The sequence below is a fragment of the Hypanus sabinus genome, chromosome 18 (genome assembly GCF_030144855.1).
Source record: "Hypanus sabinus isolate sHypSab1 chromosome 18, sHypSab1.hap1, whole genome shotgun sequence".
Taxonomy (NCBI): Eukaryota; Metazoa; Chordata; class Chondrichthyes; order Myliobatiformes; family Dasyatidae; genus Hypanus; species Hypanus sabinus.
This window is the reverse complement of record NC_082723.1, coordinates 20,567,856-20,595,553: the sequence shown is the minus strand read 5'-3', so window position 1 is coordinate 20,595,553 and position 27,698 is coordinate 20,567,856. Positions and strand designations below refer to the sequence as shown.

Sequence of the window (27,698 nt, the reverse complement as noted above, 5' to 3'; positions counted from 1 at the left end):
TGAAATGGAGTTGAACATCCAGCAGCTGTGAGAGAAATTTGCTCAAACTATTTCCATCTCGTTATTATTCCACAAACAATGAACAGATTAAACTTTCTGGCGTTCTCTTTGAAGGCCTGGAGAAAATTAAGCACTCACGCGCCATCTGGTGGTCATTAATGGGAACTGCAGCAATGTGGGCTGGGTTGTTTCACTTTGCAAACAGGAAGTGCACCAATGGAATTTCCCCCAGGCACTTCAACTGACAAACGGCAGCAGAGGAAATGGTCATGAAATGAAATAGCATCAACTATAAAAAACACAATGCTTTGGCCCTTGGAAATTTTAAGACCTCTTGTGGTCGCAGGGGAACCCAAAGTGTGTTACAGCCAGTAGAAAATTTCTAAAGTTATAACCACAAATGGTGGCAATGACAAGATAATGTTATTTAACGTTGGTGGTTGAAAGATAAATACAGTATCGGTAAGGACTCTTCCCCTGTTCTTCTTCAAAGCAGTGCTAACCTTTTATGTTATTGAGACGAGCAGCATCTGGTTTAACATGTCATTGAAGACTTTCTGATGATGCATCATTCACAGTTCAAAGTATTTTTTAATCAAAGTACATATATGTTACTTTATACCACCTGGAAATTCATTTCTTGAAGGGATTTATAGGGAAAATGAAGGAAATACATTAGAATTTACAAAAACTGCACATACACAGACAAATCATAAGCACATGAGGGACATTGATCATGTGGATAACCAGAAGCTTTCCCCCAGGGCTGAAGTGGCTAACACAAGGGGGCATAGTTTTCAGGTGCTTGCTTGGAAATAGGTACCAAGAGGATGTCAGGGTGAGTTTTTCACACAGAGAGTGGTGAATGCATGGAATGCACTGCCGGTGGTGGTGGTAGAAGCGGATCTATGGGGTCTTTTAAGAGACTCTTAGATAGGTACATGGAGCTTAGGAAAATAAAGGGCAATGTAGTAGGGAAATTCTAGGCAGTCTCTAAGAGTGGGTTACATGGTCAGCACAACATTGTGGGCCGAAGGGCCTGTAATGTGCTGTAAATCGAGGATTTCTGCAAATGCTGGAAATCCAAAATAACACATACAAAGTGCTGAAGGAACTCAACAGGTCAGGCAGCATCTACAGAAATGAATAAACAGTCGATGGCCAAAAACAGCAATTGTTTATTCCTCTCCATAGATGGCAACCTGACCTGTGGAGTTCCTCCAGCATTTTGTGTGTGTTACATAAACAAAGACTGACAAACAACCATTGCACAAAAGAAGATAAACTGTACAAATAAAAGATAATACGGGGAACATGAGTTGTAAAGAGTTCCTGAAAGTGAGTGTGTGGGACGTAGAATCAGTTCAGGGTAATGGTGATTGAAGTTTAGGAGCCTGGTGATTGTAGGGTAATCTCTCACTGTGTGGTTGCTGCATCCTCTAGGCCTGACAAGACTTGAAACCACCACCTGGCACTAGTTCTATACGGCTGCTCGGACCCAAGAATAGACTAAATAGGGAACCTTCATTCATAGCTCAATTAATTTTAAAACAGGAAATGGTGCAAAACACAAAAGACTGGGGAGATAAATGGTTAACATTTTAGGTCAATTTGAACTGAGAATATTTAGAAATCCATTTTCATTTACTTTGTTGATGTGCTAAAGCAGTTAGACACAATTGCAAACTCTCTCATTATTTTAGCTTATAGTAACATTCAATGGTAAGTGAGGTGAAATAATCTCTGTGTGAAATGTGATTGATAAACTATTACCAGTGATGTTCACAAGTACTGTATTGCAATTCCGCAGGTATCGAGGAAAAGTGCTGTAGATTTATTCTCAGTGGCCACTTTATTAGGTACACCTGTAGACCTGTTTGTTAGGACAAATATCTAATCAGCCAATCATGCAGCAGCAACTCAGTGTATAAAAGCATGCAGACATGGTCAAGATGTTCAGTTGTTGTTCAGACTAAATATCAGGAAGGGGAAGAAATGTGATCTAAGTGACTTTGACTGTGGAATGGTTGTCAGTGCCAGGTGGGGTGGTTTGAGTATCTCAGAAACTGCTGATCTCCTGGGATTATCATTTACAACAGTCCCTAGAGTTTACAGAGAATGGTGCAAAAAACAAAAAAACATCCAGTAAGTGGCAATTCTATGGGTGAAAGTGTCTTCTTAATGAGAGAGATTAGAGGAGAACGTCCATGCTGGTTCAAGCTGAAAGGAATCGGCTAATAACTCGAATAGCCACGCATTACAACAGTAATAAAGACCATTACAACAGAGGAGCATCTCTGAATGCATAACATGAACTTTGAAGTGGATGGGCCACAGCATCATAAGACCTCACCTGTACCTGATAAAGTGGTCACTGAGTATATTTACCAAAGGTCGTAAAGAAAGCTTTTGGCACATTGGTCTTCATAAATCAAAGTATTGAGTACAGGAAATGGGATGTTATGTTGAAGTTGTATAAGATGTTGGTGAGGCCTAATTTGGAGTATTGTGTGCAGTTCTGGCCACCGACCTACAGGAAAGATGTAAACAAGGTTGAAAAAGTACGCAGAAAATTTACAAGGATGTTGTCAGGTCTGGAGTTCCTGAGTTACTGAATAGGTTAGGACTGTATTCTTTAGAATGTAGAAGGTTGAGAGGAGATTTGATTGAGGTATGTAGAGAGAGTACAGAGGAGGTTTACTAGAATGTTACCTGGGTTTCAGCACCCAAGTTACAGGGAAAGGTTGAACAAGTTAGGTCTTTATTCTTTGGAGCGTAGAAGGTTGAGGGGGGACTTGATAGAGGTATTTAAAATTATGAGGAGGATAGATAGAGTTGACAAGGATAGGCTTTTTCCATTGAGAGTAGGGGAGATTCAAACAAGAGGACATGAGTTGAGAGTTAAGGGGCAAAAGTTTAGGGGTAACATAAGGGGGAACTTCTTTACTCAAAGAGTGGTAGCTGTGTGGAACAAGCTTCTAGTAGAAGTGGTAGAGGCAGATTCGATTTTGCCATTTAAAAAAAATTGGATAGGTATATGGACAGGAAAGGAATGGAGGGTTATGGGCTGAGAGCAGGTACGTGGGTCTAGGTGAGAGTAAGCGTTCAGCACGGACTAGAAGGACCGAGATGGCCTGTTTCCTTGCTGTAATTGTTACAACCAGGGGTCATGGGTTAAAGGTAAAAGGTGAGAAGTTTAAAGAGAACATGAGTGGAAACTTTTTTCACTCAGAGGGTTGTGAGGGTGTGGAATGAGCTGTCAGCACAAGAGGTACGTGCAAGCTGGATTTCAATTATTAAGAGAAGTTTGGATGGGTACATGGATAGTAGTGGTGTGGCCCCAATGCAGGTCGATGAGAGTAGGCAGTTTAAATGGTTTGGTACGGACTAGATAGGCTGAAGGGCCTGTTTCTGTACTGTGCTTCTCTATGACAAAGGCTATTTTCTTTACAAATTTAGGGAGAAATGGTGGATTTAGAGAGATGAACAGGGCACATTGGGTGGGTGAGAGAGAAGAAAAGGAATGAGAGAAACAAGAAGTCTCGCAGAAGAGCACTGTCCATGTTGGAATTCTATCAAGTGGTATGCTGACTGTAACATGCGTGGCAGTTTTGGGCCAAATATTTTGTTGTAAGCACAAGTGAAAAACATACCTTACACAAGGTGCCCTTTGAAGGATTTAACGAGATGAATAGAGCCATCTACATTCATGTATACTCACAGTTAGGCACAATAATAATCCACATTCTTGCACTGAAGTCAGCACTTGGCAAACTAAATTATAGTGACAAATCTATTTTCTTGCCATTACATTATTCAAGTAGAAAATAAAGGTTATGTCTTTTGCCCCATTTACATGTTATATAAATGTTAAAACACTATTAAAGCAGTTATTTTGTATTAATGAATTTTGCTAAATGGTAACAATGAGTTCCTACTGCACAGAGTTAAGGAATGTACTAGCATGGGTCTTTGTTGTGTTTATTATGAGACTGTTTTCCCTAAACTGGGGATATGTGGTATTGTGATAATTAAACAGTTTAATCACTTTGTTGTTTCACCCCATCGTGAACTTAGCAGTGGTGCAAATGAAAGTAAAAGTATTTGATGTCTATTTGATGCATCTGTTTGGAAATTGTAGTTCACTCCCTCCTGTTGCACAGAGCATTAAAAAGAATAGCATGCTTGCACCCAGTCCAGTCCTCCAGGAAAAAATATCCATATAATTATCCAGGGGTACGTGATGAAGGTATGGATCTCACAAATTGGGTGTCATGGTAGTGTAGTGGGTAGTGCAACTGCCTTACTGAGTCAGTGATCACTGGTTGGGGTTTGATTCCTGCTGCTGCCTGCACGGAGTTTGTACATTCTCCGTGACCACAGGGGTTTCCTCCGGGTGCTCCGGTTTTATCTCCCATAAGTGATAGGGTTAGTGAGTTGTGGACTTGTCTGTGTTGGCACTGGGAACGTGGCAACATGTGCCCCCAGCAGAATCCTTGCTGATTTGATTTGACACAAACGAAGCATTGCACTGCTCCGACATTTGTGTGACAAATAAAGCTAATCTAATCTCACGCCTGCACAAAATCACAGGGAGTTCCCATTGGGCACGCTGGGCTCACAGCTGCTACATCGTTTGCTGGGCTGACCACAGGAAGCTCAGGCAATGCTTAAAGAACTCTCTGACAGCTACAGCCCAAAAGGAAAAATAACTGGTGTGCAGATGAAGGAATTGTGTGTCAAATGATGTACGATCTTATTAGCCTGTTTGAGTGATGTGAGGCCAATGCTTGGGGTACCTCAGTGGCTAATTGTGCTGGGTATGCTCAGGCCAATATCATGCTCGTCGGGATTAATCATTACTGAGTACTACACAGGTTCGGTTTCTGAGCAATTACACGCTGAATGAAAGTTCAAATCTGTTAGAGTCGTAGAGCACTACAGCACAGAAACAGGCTCCCTGGCCCTTCGAGTCCGTATCGTACTGTTATTCTACATCGTCCCATCGACCTGCATCTGGACCACAGCTCTCCATAGCCCTCTCTTCAACTCTCCCACTTACTCAGGTTTCTCTGACATGTTACAATCAAATCCATATTCGCCATTTCTGGCAGCTGAATCCGCACTCACGCCGTCAACTGAGTGAAGAAGAACCCCTTGAAAATGTCCCCTTTCACCCTTAACCTATGACCTCAAGTTCTGGTCTCACCCATCCTCAGTAGAAAAAGCCTGCTTGTGTTTTACTTATCTATACCCCTCACAATATTGTATACCTCTATCAAATCTCCCCTACGCTCCGGGGAACAAAGTCCTAACCTATTCAACCTTTCCCTTTTGTTCTGGTCCTCAGGTCCTGGCATCATCTTTGTTAAGACATTTGTTTTCTAGTTATGCTGTAACCTTTTATATCCATAGTCGGACTGCTGACATTATATACATACTCTGCGATGGGACACAACCACGGTCTCCGTGCTGGCAGCTGCAGAGAATCTGAGAAGCCACCTTCATTGTTATAGATTGAATTCATGGATTAAACTCTAGCTCTTTGGAACTTTGTAAGGATGGAAGGGACGGCTAAATTTACAGATCATGTCTTGGTTCACTGGTTCAATTTAATGCCAGAGAATGTATATATCCTGAAATTCTTACTCTTCGCAGACATCTACAAAACAGAAAGGAAAAAAACCCAAATAATGAATGAAAGAAAATGTTAGAACCCCAAAGCCACGTGCAAGCAGCAGAAAAGACATCCACCCTCCCCCACTTGCTCCAGCAAAGTTCACGCACAGGATTCAGCACTTGCTTACAGCCCATGATCCCACACCTTATATTTCCAACAAGTAAGTTCCACACCCCTCTCCAATTCCACCGCTCACCTACAGCAGGGATCACTTACAGTGTCCAGTTAACCTACCAGCCCAGTTTTGGGACTGAGAGCACCGGAGAAAACCGTTGTAGTTTGCAATCACTGGCAGAACGTGCACACTCCACACAGACAGAAACTGTTGCTGGGGTTGTAAAGCCTTCAGGGAAAGCCCTCCCTACCTTTGAGCACTTCCACAAGAGTTCGTCCACAAGAAGGCAGCATCCGTCTTCAAGGGTCCCCTTCATCCAGGCCATGCTCTCTTCTCGCTGCTGCCATCAGGAAAGAGCGACAGGAGCCTTAATGCCTGCACCACCAGGTTCAGGGACAGTTATTACTCTTCAACCAGCAAGGATAACTTCACTCATCTCAACACTGAACTGATTCCATAACCTATGGACTTATGTGCTTTCATATGAACATAAGAAATAGGAACAGGATTAGGCTATCTGGCTCGTCAAGCCTGCTCTGCCATTCAATGAGATCATGGCTGATCTGGCCATGGACTCATCTCCGCCTACCTGCCTTTTCCCCACTAACCTTCAATTCCTCTACTATGTAAAAATCTATCCAACCTTGTCTTAAATATATTTACTGAGGTAGCCTCTGCTGCTTCAATGGGCAGAGAATTCACCACTCTCTGGGAAAAGCAATTCCTCCTCATCTCCATCCTAAATCTACTCCCCCAAATCTTGAGGCTATGTTCCCTAGTTCTAGTCTCACCTTCCAGTGGAAACAACTTTCCTGCTTCTATCTTAGCCACCCCTTTCATGATCTTATATGTTTCTATAAGATCTCCTCGAATCCTTCTGAATTCCAACAAATACAGTCCCAGGTGACTCAATCTCTCCTCATAGTCCAACCCTCTCTTCTCTGGAATCAACCTGATGAACCTCCTCTGTACTGCCTCCAAAGCCAGTGTATCCTTCCTCAAGTAAGGAGACCAGAACTGCATGCAGTACTCCAGGTGCAGCCGCATCAGTACCCTGGAAAGATGCAGCATGACCTCCCTGCTCTGAAATTCAATCCCTCTCGCAATGAAGGCCAACATTCCATTCACCTTCTTGACAGCCTGCTGCAAGGACTCTACAATTCATGTTCTCAATGTCATTTATTTATTTATTTGTATTTTCATCTTTTGCACATTGGCTGTTTGCTTGATTCTATTGTTTCTTTGCATCTAATATGAATGCCCACAATAAACTGAACCTCAGGGTAGTATATGATGACATATATATACTTTGATAATAAATTCACTTTAAACATTGAAGCAGCCACACCCCCCCCCCCGGCTTCCCTTTTGATTTCTATTATGATTAATATCATTGTGAATCTCACTGCAGATTTTGGCCTCAATGTAAAAGCTTCGAAATCCCAGCACACACTTCCTAGGACTTATTGAACCATGTTTCCTTTCTGTTAATAATCAACTTCCCTTAGGGGATAACAATAACTAATAGAAAACAAAAAAAAACTCTGAAAGGTCTATTAATCATCCCAAATCAATATATTCACCATGTCACAAACAGAAAGAAAAGCAACAAGACTAATTATAAATAATGAAATTTGTGCTTATAATTGAATAGAATGTACATTCCACGGAATAGGAAGAAAAAAAGAGTAGCTTTATTTGTCACATGTACATTGAACCATTGTAACATACAGTGAAATATAGTGTTTGCGTCAATAGCCATGACATTCCAAGAGGTGCTGGGGGCGAATGTTGGCGGCTCGCAACTCAGTAACCCTAACCTACGTCTCCAGAATTTGAGAGGATGCCGGAACACCCAGAGTATACACACGCAGCCATGGGGGGAATGTGCAAGCTCCTTACAGGCAGCAGCAGGAATTGAACCCCTGTCTTACAGATGGTGCTGTGATGTATTACGCTAATTGTTACACTACTGTGGAAACAGACTGTGAAGCCCAATGCAGTAATCATGCCATGGACACTCGACAGAAATGCCCCACCATCCATCTGCTTCTTCTCAACCCTTCAGTGTAAGTCACTGTTCCTCTCAGCTCACTCAAGCACATTCTGTACTACTGAATTCTAAATTATAAACCATGAACTGTATAAATACATCTTCCAGCAATTCCCTGTTGAACTTGCTAGTAGAGATCTCATATTTATTGCCTGTTGTTTTGGATTGATCCCTAAGACAGCAGCCATGGGATTTCTTTGACCGGATTTATTTATTTATCTAGGAAGTTGGGCTTCCTCAATATTACGAGTCATAATACTTGGCTTGATGTGCCTTATCATGAATGACAGCTTTTTTTTACTTCTATAAGGTCAATCATTTAGAGCAGTTCAAACTACTGACAAAACAATTTACCTAACAATGACATAATCTTATGAATACCCCTTGATATTTCCATTACATAGAAGTTTTACATTATTTTATAGTTAGCGTAGGTACCTCAAGTTATTATGTCTTTGAATTTGCAAATGCAATGATTCTAAATGTGTGATTTAGAATCAAAGGTGGGGCAAAGTTGGATTAGACTGTGTAATTGTTATTCGTAGCTTAAATTTCTTATTTGTATTTTTATGTAGTTACCTGTGTATAGCAATGGCATCAGCACTGGACTCCGGAGCGAAGGCTCCCGAGTTTGAATCCAAGTCAGGCCACCCCCGAGCACACTTTCCATCCGTGCTGGGTTGAGCGTCGAGCTAGCCACTCAGCCTTGTAAAAAATACAAGGGTCAAGTCAGGAACATTCATACCATGACCCAGTTAATCCGAAAGGAGACCAGTCCTGACACCACGTGCCAGACAAGAATGGCTGACTGTCTGGTGCGACAAGCTAAAAAAAATTAATATAAAAAAACCATGTATATATGCAATTGTTCAGTGTGTTTCCTAAAGGTTATGGTTCTTCAATGTTATTCTGGAAGCTTGTTGGGTATAGCATTACTTGAATGGGGGTTATCTCATTGATTGATCCAAACAACAGAATTTGAATGGACTTTATTGCTAATTAGTAAAATGGTACAAGAAGGCCAGACCACATCAGTTCTTCTTTTGTCTGCATTCTTTGCTCTTTCCCCTGCTACTACTGGGCTCTCACTCTCTCTTGCTCTCTCCATATTCCTGTCTTCATCTCCTTTGTTCTTGTAATGATTAATAAATGATTGAAAGCTGCAAGTTTTTGCCTCATTCTTGGTCTCTGAAGGACCTTGGACCAGAAAAGTCATCATCCAACAGGACACCCATTCCATCTCTACCCTGCTCAATCTATTCTGAATTTTCAAGGAGACTGTTTGAGGAGGAATGTTAAGATGGGGCAAGAAACAAGCTGCTGGAGGTACTCAGTGGGTCGAACAGCATCTATAAGGGGAGGGGGAATGATGTTTTAGCTCAACTGGAAATGTGAACAGTTCAAAGTAAATTCATTATCAAAGTTCATTATGTTGCCATACTGTATGCCACCTCAAGCTTCATTTTCTTGTGAGTTATCCCAGTAGATACCAAGAAGCATAATAGGATCAATGAAAAACCAAACACGACAAAGGCTGACCAACAACTTTCTCTCCACACAGATGTTGCTTGACCCCCTAAGTTCCTTCAACAGCTTGTCTACTCCAGCATCTGCATTCTCTTGTGCCTCCGAGGTTAATGAGGAAGTGTTCTGCTCAAAGTATATAAAATGTGTTTAACGAAGCAAATAAAGTGGAAAGTCGCATATGACTGTACTGACTACTTTTCTGAAGAGCTCTGTGTCTGTACCTAGGAGTCCACACCTCCCGTTACTGTCAGTTTAATTCTCCAATGTAACTCATACAGAAAGCTGGAAGAACTCAGCAGGTCGGGCACCATCTAAAGGAGGGAATAAAGAATCATTATCTCAGGCCAGGACTCTTCATCAGGATCAGGAAGAAGGGAGTAAGAGCCAGAATAGGAAGGTGAAGGAGGGGAAGGAGTACAAGCTAGGAGCTGATTGGTGAAATTGAGTGATAGGCTGGTGGGAAAGGTGAGGGGGTGGGGGTGAATTGAAAAGTTGGAGCTGATAGGTGGAAAAGGCAAATGGCTGAAGAAGAAGGTATCTGACAGGAGAGTGGACCATGGAAGGAAGAGGGGCACCAGAGGGAGGTGATATGCAGGTAAGGAGAAGGAGTGAAACGGCAGCCTGAATGGGGGTAGGAAGAAGAGAGAAGGGAAAGAGGGGAGAAGTTACCAGAAGTTAGAGAAACTGATTTTCATGCTGTCAGGTTGGAGCTAGCCAACAGAATATGAGATGTTGCTCCTCCAAACTGAAGAGTGGCCTTAAGTTCAATTTTCCCAGTCATTTCCATTCCGATCCCTCCACTGCTCCAACCAAGCCCGATGCAAGTTGAAGAAATAACTCTTTGTCTGGAGGTGGGTCTTGACTTGTTGCTGAATTTGATTTCAGATAATAAGATAAATAGACACTATTTATTTTATTATCTGAAATGCTGGATTCCAGATCAAAGTTACAAACAGCTGGAGGAACTCAGTTGATCAGGCAGCATCTATGGAGGGCAATGGGCAGTCAACATTTCAATTGGACTGAAGGGTTGAGACTCTTATCTACATGAAGCGACTCAGCCTGTAACATTTACTGTTCATTGCTCTCCATAGGTGTTACCTTACTTGCTTGGTATTCCAACATATTCTCAACTAATTATGGTATTGCAGGCTGTGTATTTCAAATTTCCAATGTTCTCTCTTTGCTGATAACTTCCTCTTTTTGTTATTCATTGAATATTACCACGCTTCACCTGTCTCCACCATCCCTTTTATAACAGAACCCTTCCCATCCTCCATCGTTTCAGAAACCCTCCCTTTTGTTCTTCCTCCTCTTCCCCATTTTATTAATTGGATCTTTAAACAGTTTTTCACCTTCTAGTTCTTCCAAGTTCTGGTGAGAGATTAACTTTCATTCCTCTATTACCTGACCTGTTGGGTATTTCCAACATTTTCTGCTTCAGATTTTAGCACCTGCAGTTCAATACTTGGAAATTATACGAATTATCAAGTGTTTTGCATGTGTTGAATCCAGAAGATGTAACATAACAAAGACTGGGAAGCAGAATCAAAGGGAATACGTTTAAACTAGAGAAAAATGTTGTAAACTGATAGCAAAATCTGTATATGTCGAAGTATTTTAAATGTATGAAATAATTAGAGAGAGAAAGAAACATTTCAAACATCAAAAAGAGAGCTTGATGTTGAAATGGGAGAGCAGGAAGGCTTTTAAATCTTCTACAAACAATGGACAGAAATTCCTAATTTACGTCCAGTAACTTACAATGCAGTACCAAGACGTGGTGTGTAGGGTTGGATTTCATGTAGTTTCTGTCTGTGCTCTACTTTCAGTTTCTCCTCAAGATCAGAAAAAACTGCTGAGAGTAAATGCATCATAAACAACATTAAATGCTGGAGGAACTCAGTAGGTCAGGCTGCATTTATAGAGAGGAATGAGCAGTCAATATTTCAGATTAGATCCATCATCAGAAATGACAAAGAGTCTCGATCTTAAATGTTGACTATTTATTCCTCCCCATAGTTGCAGTCTGACTAATTATGTTTAGTCTAATTATGTTTCAGATCTGGGACTCTTGAGTGGAACATTGGAAGTGGTTAATTATGTCATTTATTCTTAATGCTTCATTAACAGTTGGAAGATACACAGAACGGTTCCGAAGTAGAAGGGGCCATTCAGCCCATCATGTCTGCACTGTCTCTTTACTGGAGTAAAAGTCTAGTTACATCCTCTGGTCCTTTCCCCATACATTTGCAAAAGTAGAAAGTAATCTTATGTTATCTAGATAATGTTTATTTATCTAGATAACATTTATAGAACTACACAAAGATGACTAAAATATACCTTATATAAATGCTGCACAAACATGAGCTAAAATAAGTGGAGATTTCCACTGGGACACGAGAGTTTAAAAAAGACTTCAGTTAAATCTGAAAACTATTTTCTTGTTTATCAGGTCAGGGACAATAATATTATTATCTTCAGGAACACTTCTTCTGCTGCAAAAACTTCCATTTCAAATTGCAGAATAGGTGGAAAAATACAGAGCCATTTAAAAATAGATCTATAGAGTTGATTTTAAGCTGGAGATGTTTAGGTCTGAAAGAAAAAGGAAATGTCGCAATACACAGGAAATGTGATGTATTCTGAAAAGCAATTTCTGGTCTGATGAAAATACATTCAACTCTTTTCAGCTGCAGACAAATTCTTGCATTGGAAAACCAATCTTCTCAATGATTTAGTGTAGGATCAAAATTGTTTCAGTTGCATTCATTACAAGATTTAAGTAAAATACTGCACTGACAAAGGCCATTAGACTTCAGATGATGACTGCTTCTCCATCCATTGATGCTGCTTAACCTGTTGAGCAATTTCAGCATTTCTAATAGAGTGCCATTCACCCGTTTTCTTATCATTTACATACTCCAACAGGAATTGGATAGGAGCCGTGTGGTTATGCACCTTCAAAGGTTCATTTATTATCAAAGCATGATTCCATGTGCAACTCTGAGATTTGTTTTCTTTAGATAGCCATGGAACTAAGAAAGAACATGAAAGTTGTTCAGAGAGAAACATCAAACCCACCCCCCACACAAAAGAGAATGGCACCGTGATCATCAACCCCCCACCCCTACTCCAAATCGCCCTCCCCTGACACACAAAACAGAACTGGAACCTCAACCCCCCCCCCCCCAAAAAATAGAACCCCTTACCCGCACAAAAAATCCAACAGAACATTAACCCCAGACACACTCCCCTCACACAACAAAACAGAAAAGGAATGGGCAAAAGAAACCCACAGAATATAAAATCCATAAGTCTGAAAAGTCCATAATCCATAAACACAGAACCACGATACCATCCTCTGATATCACCGACGTTCATTGAAAGAGAGGGACACTACATGTGGCAGAGGCCTACTTGCCTACCACAGTGAACCACACAACGATAGGCCACTCACAGGCAGCGCTGAATGCTCCCTCGCATTTCGCATTTGCTCCAATGTCTCAATCTTGCTCAACACTTTAATGGGCGTTTCGATCTGCAAAATAGATTTGAGCATTGGCTCATGACACATCTCTAAGTTTCTTTGCATCGAGGCCGTCCTTGTACACACTCACTTCCCGGAATCTTCTTGGAGACAGCAAATCACTAGATCACTCAATTGATCTCCAAACTGTAAAATTGTCGGGCTCTAACAGTCCCAAAAACACTTTTAAGGTGACAAACGAACATAAAAGAAGTAAAAAAGACATTTTTGTGAGCTATCTGGAAGATGTTAACTGAGAGAGTGTTGTACAGGGGTCTGTGGGAGGAGCCACAGGAGCAGTCAGCAGGGTGGGCATGTCCAGACAGGTATATGTAGTTCACCACAGGTACTTCAGTAGCTCCTGACACAATTTAACCATATGATGGAGGAATAGCATTGGGCCATTCAGCCTATCGAATCTGCTCTGTCATTCTATCATGGCTGCCATATTATCCCCCTCACCACATCCTCCTGCCTTCTCCCCATAAACTTTGATGTCCGTGCTAATTAAGAACATATCAACCTCCAATTTAAATACTGTATACCAGATGACTTGGCCTCCACAACCTTGTGTGGCAAAGAATTCCACAGTCTCACCTCATTCTGGCTAATAAAATTCTTCCTCATCTCTGTTCTAAATGGATGACCCTCTATCCTGAGGCTCTGTGCTCTGGTTCTAGACTCCTCTGCTATAGGAATCATCCTCTCCAAGTCTATTCTATCTATGCCTTTCACTATTCAATAGGTTTCAATGAGATCCTCCCCCCTTTGTTCTTCTAAACTCCAGCAAGTACAGGCCCAGAGCCATCAAACGCTTCTCATACATTAACCTTTTGATTCCCAGAATAATTCTGGTGAACTTTCCCTGGATCCTCTCCAATGCCAGTGCATCCTTTCTTATATAGTGGGCCCAAATCTGATCACTGTTCTCCAAGTGCCGTCTGACGAATGCCTTATAAGGCCTCAGCATTACATCCTCAGATAACAGATAATGTTCTGTTTTTTAGAACATTATCACCTCGGTTCATCAGTAGAGGAGAGCTGTTCGTGGGAGAAGTATTAACATCAAATGACACTGTCTCTGATTGTGTAGAAGCTTCAGCTATGATTAATTCAGTCTGGTACAGAATCCACTGATAATCTGCATCCATGACTACACCCAAGGAATAAAAGACAATCATAAATCAATGATAAATCACATCTAGTTGGATATTGCCAAGAAATTGAAGCACAGTGCTGTGCTATGCAGTGGGATAACATAATACACATGAGACTAGGCCATTAACTCAGACAATGATGTTTAAAACATCACTGTAAGTTGGGTAATTAGTGGATGGCATTTTAAAATTTACCAAGCTACTTTATGACTGACAAAACCCTAATTACTTCAGATAAAGGCATGACATCTTTACATGTAACCACATACCAGTTTTCTGTAGCTAAACCACCACTCAGCTGTAAAGTTAAATTGATCAAAGCCATGAAAACGAATAATGGGCAGTGCATCGATATGCTTCTCCCAAATCAATGCACATCCCATTGCCACGCATTCTCAGAACCACACTCACAGCAAACATATCACCAGTGCCTCTTCATTTTTACCTCCTGTGCCTAATACAGTGGCCACTAAATTAAGGTTCATGGGCTTCTGTCACTGTAGCCCATCCACGTCAAGTTTTGATGCGTTCTGCATTCAGAGATGCTCTTCTGCACACCACTGTTGTAACGTGTGGTTACTTGAGTTACACTCACCTTCCTGTCAGCTTCTACCAGCCTGGCCATTCTTTTTCTGACTTCTCATCAACAAAGTGTATTCACCCACAGAACTGCTGACCAATGGATGTTTTTTTTGTTTTTCACACCATTCTCTGTAAACTCTAGATTCAAGATTCAAAAACTTTATTGTCATTCTAACTGTACATCAGCTCTGCAGGGCAGAATGAGACAGCGTTTCCCAGGAGCAGTGCAATCATAACATAACAAACGCAACGCTAAATAATAAACATACCAATAAATAGTAAAACACAACAGCCACATGTCAGTTAAAAACAAGTTATAAGTGTCTAGTGCAAGTTAAAAGTGTCCAAAGCAGAGTCAGGTAGAGCAGCTATTTAGCAGTCTGACTGCCTGTGGGAGGAAGCTGTTTAGTAGCCTTGTGGTTTTAGTTTTGATGTTCCTGTAACATTTACCTGATGGCAGAAGAACAAACAGTTCATGGAGAGGGTGTGAGACTGCTGTCTGTGAAAATCCCTGGAGATCAGCAGTTTCTGAGATACTCAAACCACCCCATCTGGCACCAACAATCATTCCATGGTCAAAATAACTTAGATCACATTTCTTCCCCATTCTGATGTTTGGTTTGATCAACAACTGAACCTCCTGACCACATCTGCATGCTTTTATGCATTGAATTACTACCACGTGGTTAGCTGATTAGATATTTGCATTAACGAGCAGGTGTGCAGGCGTACCTAATAAAGAGGCCACTGATTGTAGCAATTTTCTCTACAGTTTCTCACAGAATAGCAATACCCACTCATTAAATCAGAGTTCAATGAATTTGCTAGCAAACATTGTCCAAAACTAGTATATGAATGAAGGCACAGTTAACAAACTTAAATCTTGACCAAGTTAAGGTGTTACAGTGACTTAGCGGTTAGCACAATGCTATTACAGCTTGGGATTTCAGAGCTCAGAGTTCAATTCAGGCAGCCTCTCGAAGGAGTTGTACATTTTCCCTGTGACTGTGTGAGTTTCCTTTAGGTGCTCCAGTTTTCCTCCACAGTCCAAAGATGTACCAGTTAGTAGGTTGCTTGGTAATTGTAAACTGCTGGTGATTAGGCTGGTGTTAAATAGGTGGGTTGTGGGTGGTGAGGCTTGTTGGGCTGGGAGGCCCTGTTCCACACTATATCTCTAAAAACAAATTTTAAAATTTAAAAAGTTGTAGAAATACCATTTCTGTGTTCTGCATATTGTAAACCACATTACTTCTGAAATTTCTGCAGAAGATTCTGTGAAAGCATTGCAATTAGTGTTTGTGTGATTAGAAATCAGAATGCTGTACCATCGCACAATAGATCAGGCCTGAGGTTCTTCATAAAGGACTTTTGTTAAATCTTTTTGGTCAGCTGTGATCTCATATTTATCCACAGAAAAAAAACCAAATCTTTGCAAACCAGTAATTCTTCTAAAACCAATCTTTCAACATGCTGTATATATACTGAAAAATAATGGAATGCAAAACATGTGTTGTACCGATGTAAACAATTATTTAGCAAATCACTCCTCTCCTACCTTCATGCCACAGCCTATTACAATCAGCTGCTTCAGAACATTGTTAAGGTTGGGTTGTTACAATCATAATTTGGTGAAATCACAAATTCCAATCTCAATTGCAAGCCAACTTTCCAACCTCAGTGTAGAAAGACAAGGAATGGAGAGAGGTGGGAACTACTTTCAGCACATGGTGAGGCTTCAAGAAAGAGATTAAAATAGTGAAATTTGACTCAGTCACACTCATTTTTAGTGCTTGTGATTTTTTATAATTTGCCTTCAATACCATACAGCACTTGTTGCTGGGGGAAAAGCTCTGTTTAATGCAGGTTGGCATCTTCATTGTAACGGACTACCTGACTGGCAGATCACAGTTTGTGCAGCTTCAGAGCTGTGTCAGACATGGGTACAGGCAGCATCGGGGCCCCACATTGGACCATATTGGCTCCCTTCCTGATAACCCTGTATACCTCAAACTTTAGGTTAAACACTGAGTCATGTCATTTGCAGAAATTATCTGATGACTCAGCAATAGTTGGGTATATAAAGGGAGGACAGGAGGATGAATACAGGGCTCTGGTGGAGGACTTCGTCAAATGTTGTAAGCTGAATCATCTACTCAACATCAGTAAGACAAAAGAGATGGTAATTCACTTTTAGGAAGATCAATCCTGAACTGCTCTCTGTTACTACTGATGGTGAGGACATGGATGTGGTGAGGACCTACAAGTACCTGAGGGTGCACCTGGGTAACACTTGATTGGAGGATCAACACAGAGGCTGTGTATAAGAAGGGCCAGAGTCGCCTCTATTTCTTGAGGAGACCGAGGTCCTTTGGAGTACGCAGGTCTCTCCTTCACATGTTCTATCAGTCTGTTGTTGCCAGTACAATCTTCTATGCAGTGGTGTTGCTGGGGCAATGGCATCAACACAGGTGATGCCAACAGGCTCAATAAGCTGATTTGAAAGGCTGGCTCTGTTAGAGGAGTCAAACTGGACACACTGGAGGCTGTGGTAGAACAAAGGACCCTATGGAAAATCCTGGCAATTCTGAAAAATGTTTCTCACTCTCTTCATGCCAGCTTGGCTGAACAGAGGAGCACTTTTAGTAATAGTCTAAGACAACTGCCTCTTCAGGCAAAGGCTGCACCCAACGAGGATGTCGGCAGCAGGGCGTCTGATGGTGTCTGTGGCAGTTGAATCCAGAAGGGTCAATGGTACTGCCACCTTGGTGGCATGCGGAGGAATCAGAGTGCTGGTCAACAGATGGCATCACTAGACTAGTTAGTCGTCACTGTGGGGCAGCTTCCTTATCCGCTAAGTCTGCTACACTCCTGTGTACCACTTAGCGTCAGACTTGGAAGCCCAGAGAGACTGTATGGTGCGGGCACAACACCATCTGTCTTATTACGTGTTGGAGTAGAGTTTCTGGATGGTGTGGTGGGAGACAGTGCTGATCCAATGCTGATCTTGTGGCCCATAAACGTGCTTGCAGAGACTAAACTCTCAGCACAGTCAACATCAAAATCAATGGACAGTCGAAGAAGAGAAGAAGACAAATGCACTGCTCCAAAGAGTGCAATGTGAAGTCATTCTTACCCTCAGGCATTAGGCTCTATATTGAGTCAACCTATAGCCAGGGTACTGATGACCCCCTCCTGCTAGACTGTTTGAGGTCACTTATTTTTTATTCTTTCTTCCTTCTCTCCTAATATTTGTATATCTGTGCACTGGTAATGCTACTGTGACACTGTCATTTCCTTTGGGATCAATAAAGTATCTAGCTAATCCAGAGGAAATAAGCAGAATAGGAAGATCTTAATGTGAATTAGTCAGCTACAGGATTTTGCAGTGTTGATTTTTTTTTAAATCTCATTACTCTGCTTGACATCTGTCCTTAATCAGATGACTGAGCCAAGGTTTTATAACATGAAGAGTTCAAAGAAAATTTAGGACTGAAGTACCCAGTCACCATATAGAACCCTGAGATTAATGTTCTTGCAGGCATTGACTGTCTGTGGGCTGGGTGCACTGTCCATTTATAGCTAACACAAGAGGGCACAGTTTTAAGGTCCTTGGGAGTAGGTACAGAGGAGATGTCAGTGTTAAGTTTTTTACGCAGCGAGTGTGTGGAATGGGGTGCCAACGACGGTAGTGGAGGCGGATACGATAGGGTCTTTTAAGAGACTCTTCAATAGGTGCATGGAGCTTAGAAAAATAGAGGGCTATAGGTAACCCTAGGTAATTTCTAAAGTAAGCACATGTTCGGCACAACATTTGGGCCAAAGAGCTGTATTGTGCTGTAGGTTTTCTATGTTTCTATTAACAGTAGAATAAAGAAATACAATAGAGTTATTTTTTTTTGAACTACATACACAGACTGACAAACAATCTGTGTAAGTACAAATAAAAACAACTAAGGCCGAAAGTTCATTTATTATCAACGTACACAACTCTGAAATTCTTCTTCTCCAGTTAGCCACGAAAGTAAGAAAGAAAAAAATGGCAGCACGATCATCCTCCCTACACAAAAAATGAACAAACGTGGAACAGGCACACTGACCCTTAAATCGCCCTACCCTGTACACAAAAAAAATTATAAGACTGAAAGAAAGTCCACAGTCCAAGTCCAATCCAAAACGCAGAAAACCTGGGCAACATTCTCCTTCTCCGTAGCAGAGTAATCTCACCAGCAATAAAAAGTCTGTCTCTCTTTCCATAGCAGAATGATTTTACCGGTAATAAAAAAAGGCAATCGCCCCTCTTTAGCAGCAGAGTGATCTCACAAGCGATAAAAAGTTAGGCAGCCGGCATTTCAATCTCCCTCATTGTTTTAATCAGTGAACAATGGAAGCTTTAATCAGCAAAATGGAATGGAATATCAGCTCGCAGTCCTCTCTCCACGAGGTTCCTGCACGCTGCCTCTACCTCCTGGAATCCCCTTGGAGACTGGAGAGCTCTGAAACACCCAAGCGATCTCCAAACTGCAAATCACAGGCTCCAACAATTCCAGAATCGCATTAAAGGAGAAAAGCAAGCGTAATAGACATAAAAGAAGTCAAATATATGGTTGCATGATCTATCTAGAAGCTGTCGACCAAAGGAGCATTGTACACAGGTGCCATCTTTACTGAATGATAAATAAGTAAATAAATACTGAAAAGATGTGTTGTAGTGTCCTTGAAAGTAAGTCTGATTATTGTGGAATCAAATCAGTGTTGAGGTGAGTGAAGTTATCCACTCTGATTCAGGATTCTGATGGTTAAAGGGTAATAACTGTTCCTCAGCCTGGTAGTGTGGAACCTGAGGCTCCTGTACCTCCTTCCTAATGACAACAGTGAGAAGAAGCACCATCAAGCCCCAACCAGCTATGGCGAGCATTTGGTCCATAAAGACAGACGAGGAAGCTCTTTAACTCAACAACGGTTTAATTGTGATAGACACAAAACAGACTGGGCACCATGACCCGGAGCATGAACCCAACCACTTTCACACCGACGGGTGAGATGACCATCACACACCCCAGTGACAGTTAGGGTGACCCACAAATACACAAGCAAATAACTATATAACATGAACTAAAATGTAACTTTAAACAAACTGGAACTTCCCACCATAAACCCACAAAAGCATTTTAACACAAGAACAATAAACAGTGCTGGTCATTAGAAGTGCAGGGGTGGACTGTCGACCACTCCTCCACCAATGCTATTTTAAGGGATGACCAAATGTTTGCTGATGATCACCGACTTTAAAAGATACATTAATTAAATAATTAGGAGTTTATATAGAATCTCAATGTAAGCTAAACACAGAGGAAGATAACTTCAACTATAAATAAGCAAATGATTTTATTTATTTAATTTTATAGTGGTTGCATTCAACTCTCTTGCAGAACTAATATAATTTTTATTAGATCTATTTGCTGACAAAAATATTTATGTATTGTGTATCAGAACATTAATTTTGAACATCTTTTAAAACGTCAGTTTGGCACTATAAATACTCATCAGCTGACAATGATAGAGGATGTGTCCATCTGTGGTAAAAGCAAATAGTTTTAACTCAAAGGTTCCCTGTAATTTCTATTAGTTAGGGATTGAACGATACAGGGATAAGGAAAACAGTGGGGGTGGAAATATCATCACCTTATTACATGTCACATTACCAATATTATAAAACCAGACTTTATGCAAATACATTTTTTTTCTAAAAAGTAATTTGCAACTATCTTGCTCAATTTACAAAACACTAGTTACAGCCCAGATGGAGATAGGGACTGATGCCAGTGTGAAGAGAAATTAATTGTGTAAGAGGTCAGTGAACAAGAAACAGAAGAGAGAGACCCGCCAGTTCTGTGGTCCAAGGAATTAAAACACTGAGCTCAGAAAAATAATATTTCAGTTAATAACAGACAAAAGAAAGTACCTTCATGGTGTTACAGAGTATAAACAAGCCACAGAAGGAAGACTTTGAACAACAGAAATGGCCAAGGCAAGTACTTTTGAAATTAATGTATATTGGTACAGGGTGATCATTATATACAGTATCTCAGAGTGATCAAGCTGAAGTAAGCAATGATCACTCTGTTCCAGGGGTTCCCAACCCTTTTTATGCCATGGACCCCTACCATTCAGCGAGGGGTCTGTTGACTCCTGCTCTGTACTAATACAGGTACAGGGACTTCTTAATTCTAGATCTTTGAGTTTTAGGAACTATGAATTGATGAAATAGAGTACTCATATCGAACATCAATAGCAGCAGTTGCAGTTGAGATTTAACCTTGCACCTAAGAACATTGCAGTAGGTATTAACAGTAACTTTCTGTGGAAGAGTATCAGGATTAAATTATGACCTTAAATTTCAAAAAATATCACAAATACTTGTTTACAGTTCTTATTGTTGATCTGATCACTGGTGAAATATTGTTGCCGGCTATTTATTGTATAAACTCACTATTTTTCAGATCTGCGAAAAAACATTACTCATTGAAGTGAAACAAAACAAAGAGCAAGAGTAAAGCTGTAAACGTATTTTTACAGAATTATTCCCTAAGAATTCAACTTACCAGTTTTTCAAACCTCCTGTAGTTATATTCAGCCATTCTCCTTCTTAAAACTTATTTTTATCTGTGAAAACCACTATGGTGAAATTGACATGCACTTTGCTAAAAGAATTTTAGCTGCAGCTCTTGGAATTCCCCTACATCACATGTCTCTATTGCAATGGCAAAGTCTCTACTGGTTAATGAAATAACAGCAGACTGTTCATTTACCTGCCAGCACCATGAGTAATGAACACAACATAGCTATGGGAAAGTTTATAAAAACTCTTCGTATATCACTCAAGTTACAACAATACTAGATGTCTAATAAAAGCAAATCTGTTTAAGCACATTATAAATAATATATTCTTTAAAATATTTTACATGACCTATGCTAGGTTTGTGCAAATATATTTTGAATTAGTCTCAATGTTCCATTAAGCCAAATTTATTGGAATTTTCTGGGTCATCTCACCTGCTGGGGGATTGCCAGCAAACATCTCTCATACATGAGTTGCTTAGAAATTAGAGAACACCCATTAAAAATTAATACAAAAATGCTGGAAACACGCTGCAAGCCTGGCAGAGAATTTTTGACGGTGGGTGTTTGACTTGCTAAGTGTTTCAAACATTTCCTGATTTTATTTCAGATTTCTGGCATGTGTTGAATTTCTGATTGGCACCCTTTATTCTGACCAAATCTGAAGCAGCACATCCCAGGATCCAATAGATAAGTAAGAAATTGTTGGATTGCTGATTTCAAGTGTGAGAGCTTATACTCACTTTTCAGGGTTAATTCCCACTGTGGGTGCTCGCACAGACAGTTGGAGAGTGCTCACATTGAGTGACCTGAGAAGTAAAAGGTGTATCTCTATGGAAAGAGATGTACTGTATAACAAAACATCTTTCATAGAACCATAGAACACTATAGCACAGTACAGGTCCTTCAGCCCTCTATGTTGTGCAGACCTATATAATCCTTAAAAAAAAGTCCTAAACCCACACTACCCCATAACCCTCCATTTTTCTTTCATGCAGTAAGTGAGGAGACAAGTGGCATGCTTTCCTTCCAAAATTAAAGATCAGTGATGTGACCAAAGATGTCACACAGATCACTCTCACTAGCTGCATCACTGTTTGGAATGGGCGTGGGGGCTGTGGTGAACTACATATACCTGTCTGGACACGCCCCCCCCCCCCCCCCGCTGACTGCTCCTGTGGCTCCTCCCACAGACCCTGGTATAAAGACAATTGAGGCCTGAGCCCAGCCCTCAGTCTCCAGGATGTAGCATGGTGGTCAATTGCTGCTTGTTCTTTCTTCCAGTCAATAAAAGCTGATATCTCGCCTCACGTCTCAGAGAGTTATTGATGGTGCATCAGGGGCTACTGCACAGGATTAAAAGAAGCTGCAGAAGTTGTGAACTCAGTCAGCTCCATCATGGGCACTAACCTCCGTAGCATCCAGGACATCGTCAAGGAGTGATGTGTCAAAAAGGCAGCATTCATAATGAAGGACCCCCATCACCCAGGACATGCCCTCTTCTCACTGCTGCCATCAGGGGAGAGGTACAGGATTCAGCGGTTCAGGAACAGCTTCTTGCCCTCTGCCAACGTATTTCTGAAGGGACATTGAACCCATGAACACTCCCTCACTACCTTTTTTGCACTATTTATTTATTTTAACCAACATATATAATATACATATCCATAGATGGTGCCTGACCTGCTGAAGTCCTTTAGCATTTTCCATCTTTCTCCAGGTTCCAGCATCTGCAGTCATTTAAAAAAAAATTCAGCAAACACTCCCTACCCATCACTGTTTTTAATAGGATAGTGCATTAAGGAGGGTCCTTAATGGAGGATGCCGCCTTCTTGAGTCATCATTTTATGAAGATGTTCTTGTTGGAACAAGTAACCTAATCAATTTCTCAGTGATTAGGTGACACAGTTGTGACTCTTTCTCATCACTGGTTTCATTCACATGGTCCTGGTTCACTTCATTTAGACAGCTCTTTCTACTAAGCCCATTCTAATGGTTCCAACACTATTGACTTGACTGTTGTTTCTGCTATGGTTAACATGGTCTCCCTTTCCTTATCTTTATCCTGGTCAGCTTGGCACATTTACTTTCCTTCTTCAGAGGACTAGGGACAAAACCTTTTGTTTTCCAAGTTCTATTGGAAGAATAAAAATAAAGAATACAACCAGCATTTCTTCCTTGTAAAAGTTCCTTCAAATCACAACAAATTTACATAGTAAATTATGTAGTCAATATTTTTAATCAATCTTTCTGACCTTCTTCTTACCAACTAATCCGTAAACTAAATTTCAACATCTTAATAATGTTGTCTCCAAAAATTTACAACAAAGAACATGGCATCATTTCTCTGGTGATATAATGGATCCACAGAAGGTCACACTGTTGTTAATACTCCAGACCTAACATTAAATTTCACTTGTATTTTGCCTGGGTCCATCAGTTATTGCGGCCAGTTCATTCCTGATTTAGCTACATTATCAGCCCTACTGTGCCAACCAGCTGAAGAATTAACTAAGTGTGAATGGACTGAAATTCACCAATTCAGTTTGTTTAATTAAGTCAAAAGACTAGAAATCTTCTTCATATCTGAAAGACTTGGCAATAAAGTGATACAGGGTTTACGGTAACATGTAAAAACCTAAAGAGTAGATGTTTCTTTTAGATAACATGTTATTATTATTCTGTGTTACTGCATTTCCTTTTTAAAAAGTATGTATGAATTTCAACTTTAGATTTTTCAGATACACAGGTTTACCTCCAAAGAAAAATGTTATATACCAGGATTTCATAACAGGAGACAATTGGCCTTGGGATTTGTAGTTTGTTTTGAAGAGTAACACTCTTTTAGGGGACCACTCCATGAGCTTGTTTGAGGGCTTGGCGGCACAGAATGGGAGTAGGGATGAGTTGGTAAGAGAAGGGAGAAAAGGTTGAGTGAAAATATCGACTATTTAATTTATTGTGTAAACGTGTTGTGATCAAGCAGGACATTTTAAAAGGAAAGGGTCTATGCACTGAGTTGTTAATTGTAAGGTGGAGGGACCTACCCAGGAGGCTAGACTTATGGGAGTAGAATAAGAAAACTGAGGTAACATGATGTTAGAACATAAACTAGAAAATGTTAGTATAATTAAGCAGGTCAGAAGGTATCCATAGAAAGTGGAATCTCATCTTGTTCCCCATTTTAGGTTTGTGACTTTTAGATTGCTGAGAAAGTGACTTCTTTGTAGAATATGATAAGTAATACCCAAGAGTCAGTACTATCTTGATGTAACCACTTCCTGGTATTTCCAGCCTTCAAGTAAACAAGTATCTCAAATACTTCTCTTGCCTGGTTGGTGTGAGTGTTTCAGCATCTGTTGGAAGGTAATATCTGCTATACTTACATATAACTAAAGCAATAGGTCACATTGCAACATCTTTGGGGTAGTACAATGTGGTTTCCACCAGGCAATCTTCATCAAAGTATTTTAACATATTCAAGGGAAGTTGGCTGTCTTAATGATTAAATGAAAAACCACAATCAAAATTTTCTGCACTGCTGTGTAGACTCTCACTCTCACTCCCTTGAGCCAATTTGCTCTCAGTATTCATGGTTGAAATGTTGATAGAAACATAGAAAATAGGTGCAGGTGTAGGCCATTCAGCCCTTCAAGCCTGAACCACCATTCAGTATGATCATGGCTGATCATCCAACTTAGAACCCTGTACCTGCTTTCTCTCCATACCCCCTGATCCCTTTAGCCACAAGGGCCGTATCTAACTTCCTCTTAAATATAGCCAATGAACTGGCCTCAACTGTTTCCTGTGGCAGAGAATTCCACAGATTCACCACTCTGTGTGAAGAAGTTTTTCCTTATCTCGGTCCTAAAAGGTTTCCCCTTTATCCTTAAACTCTGACCCCTCGTTCTGGACTTCCCCAACATCAGAAACAATCTTTCTGCATCTAGCCTGTCCAATCCCTTTAGAATTTTATATGTTTCAATAAGATCCCCCCTCAATCTTCTAAATTCCAGTGAATATAATCCTAGTAATCCTAGTCGATCCAGTCTTTCTTCATATGAAAGTCCTGCCGTCCCAGGAATCAATCTGGTGAACCTTCTTTGTATTCCCTCTATGGCAAGAATGTCTTTCCTCAGATTAGGGGACCAAAACTGCACACAATACTCTAGGTGCAGTCTCACCAAGGCCTTGTACAACTGCAGTAGAACCTCCCTGCTCCTGATCTCAAATCCTTTTGCTATGAATGCCAATTGATATTGATAAGAGCAATAAAGGTTTTATTATTTCAGTTAAAGGAAAACAATAAAATTATTAATACAATGTAAAGTTGTTTCCAATCATTACAAATAAAGCAATGAGTTGATTCCAGCCATTACAGTCTTCTCCCCTATTTAAATAAGATCCTGTGGGCTTACATCAGAATTTGTAAAAACATCAAAGTATGGGTATTTGGAGCCACTTTCACAGAACTGTCACTTAAGTACAGAACATTCTAAAATGGCTAAAATAACTTAATGAAGTCTTGTATCTTCAGATAATAATTGTAGTGGTTAAGATTTATTATACTGCTATGCTGTAGGTATATCATTTCAGGAGACTTCTGCAAAAGCTGTGTGTTCTGCTGGTAGAATGTTTTAGTTTCAGCCACTGATTAGGAATGCTGTGTCAGCCAATCAGGCTGATGGATTTGGGAGGAAATTTTAGAGAGAGCGAGGCAGAGAGAATTTTAAGTGATACACAGTGTGGTTCGCGGGTCTTTTTTTGGCAGGAGCTGCAGAGAGGATAGATGCCTGAGAATGTAATGGGAAGGAGCATCCCCGTTGCATGAAGTGTTTTGTGCAGATGAATGGCTCCAAGGAGGAAGGGTCAATACTCTCAAGGCAGAGCCCGTTTGGATTTCGAACAAAGTTCGGAATGTGCTGTGTGCTTGCATGCAGTCTGTAGGTCCAACACATGAGTAAAGAGACACCTCAAGGATGAGCTCCAACCTTATGCACATATTGGACTGGTTTGACTGTAATGGGCCCTTTTTTTCCCTTTCTTTCTATCTTATTAACTGTTCTATAAAGTTGCAATTTATAAATATACTATCTTTATAATTTTAAGTGGTGTATGATCTGTTATTTCTTGCTGACCGACAATTGTATGGGCAGTATTTACACAGCATTCTCTTATATTGAGATTCCTTTGGTTGGAACAACACGACATTCCTGTTTGGTTGAACCTCAAATCATACTGACCCTAGATGTGTATTGTTTGTGAAAGGTGGCCTTCTCACTGTTGACTCATGTGGCAGGCTAACAAGCCAAATTTACCTACGAGCCGAGTGGGGGGTTATATAATATTGAAAAGTAATTCAGAAAAGTAATGAGAAGCAAAAATGCAAAATGTGAAAACAATGAACAGGTCAGGCAGCATCGGTTTTGAGAGAAAGAGAGCTGTCATTTCAGATAATCTGATAAAGGGTTATTGACCTGGACCATTAACTCTGTTTCACCCTGCACACATATTTAAGAGTATGGTTATTGAGAAATCAGGTAACTTTAAGGAAACTAGTGAATCATAAGAGTCCTATGACTGGCCAAAAACAATTGGATATAAATTCAGAAGGTGGGAAGAGGCATATGATCAATGACTCAACAAAAGCAATTGTTTCCCTCATTTTTCACTCAGGCTGAAGCACTAAGAAATAAAACAATTGTCATTGTTTTTATTGACAAATTAAACCAATGGCAAACAAATGCATTCTAGAGAAAAACCGTTTTATATGGAATAAAATAAAAAAGACAACATTTAATCATTCATATTTAATTGGAAATAATAGTGAATGAGGGATTAAATACATTTCAATGTAATAAACACACAAATTTTAGTCAGTTAACACTCAAACAGACACCATAAACATTCACATTTTAACTTCTAAGATAATTTTCAAGGTCAGTCACAAGAAGAGACTGATAAAGATATTCATGCTTACATTATGAATACAAATAAAGATGTTTATTTTTGTAAAAATCTATTTTGATCAAACTGTGGCTTGAAAATGGCTCAATAAAGTTTAGCAAATATTTTATTTTACTGAATCCAAAAGATGTGAAACATTATTATTATAAACTTTTACCGTGTTCAAAAAAAAATCAGTAAACTACTATGACCGAAGGAACAAAAAGAAGAATTTTAAGATTCAAATGTGGTCCAGTTCATCTTCTATGAACATCCATCAATTAAGAGTTGAAATGAAAAATCTGACATTTGCTGGAGGAATTCTTCACATCCATTTTCTGAGCATTCATTTGCAGAAGGCCACATTTCAATCCAACTGGATGAGTCCAAGGGAAATTCATATCTAATATAAATAACAAAAAAGTTATAAAGCACATCAATGAGGACATATCATCTGTGACACCATTCACCATGATGTTGGTACACCTTCT

The 27,698-nt window shown here is 40.2% G+C and overlaps 2 protein-coding genes across 8 annotated transcripts in view; both read right to left on the bottom strand.

The window, feature by feature from the left end:
• The window catches only part of LOC132407398 (TNF receptor-associated factor 1-like), a 53,328-nt gene extending 31,899 nt beyond the window's left edge, over positions 1-21,429 (bottom strand). The window contains exons 1-3 of one of the 7 annotated variants that reach the window (XM_059993822.1): positions 21,246-21,399; positions 8,428-8,553; positions 6,046-6,135 (exon numbers count right to left, since the gene is read on the bottom strand). In XM_059993822.1, coding sequence (XP_059849805.1) covers positions 6,046-6,120 — 75 coding nt within the window. In that variant the 5' untranslated portion in view covers positions 6,121-6,135; positions 8,428-8,553; positions 21,246-21,399. Of the gene's footprint in view, positions 1-6,045; positions 6,136-8,427; positions 8,554-12,835; positions 12,918-21,245 lie in introns of those variants that run through there. The other 6 variants (XM_059993823.1, XM_059993820.1, XM_059993819.1 and 3 more) reach the window with 6 other exon arrangements.
• A 4,089-nt stretch (positions 21,430-25,518) lies between these two features.
• Positions 25,519-27,698, bottom strand: part of c5 (complement component 5) — a 121,800-nt gene continuing 119,620 nt past the window's right edge. The window contains exon 42 of the mRNA XM_059993817.1: positions 25,519-27,610. Within this exon, the coding sequence (XP_059849800.1) occupies positions 27,472-27,610 (139 nt within the window). The 3' untranslated portion in view covers positions 25,519-27,471. The remainder of the gene's footprint in view (positions 27,611-27,698) is intronic.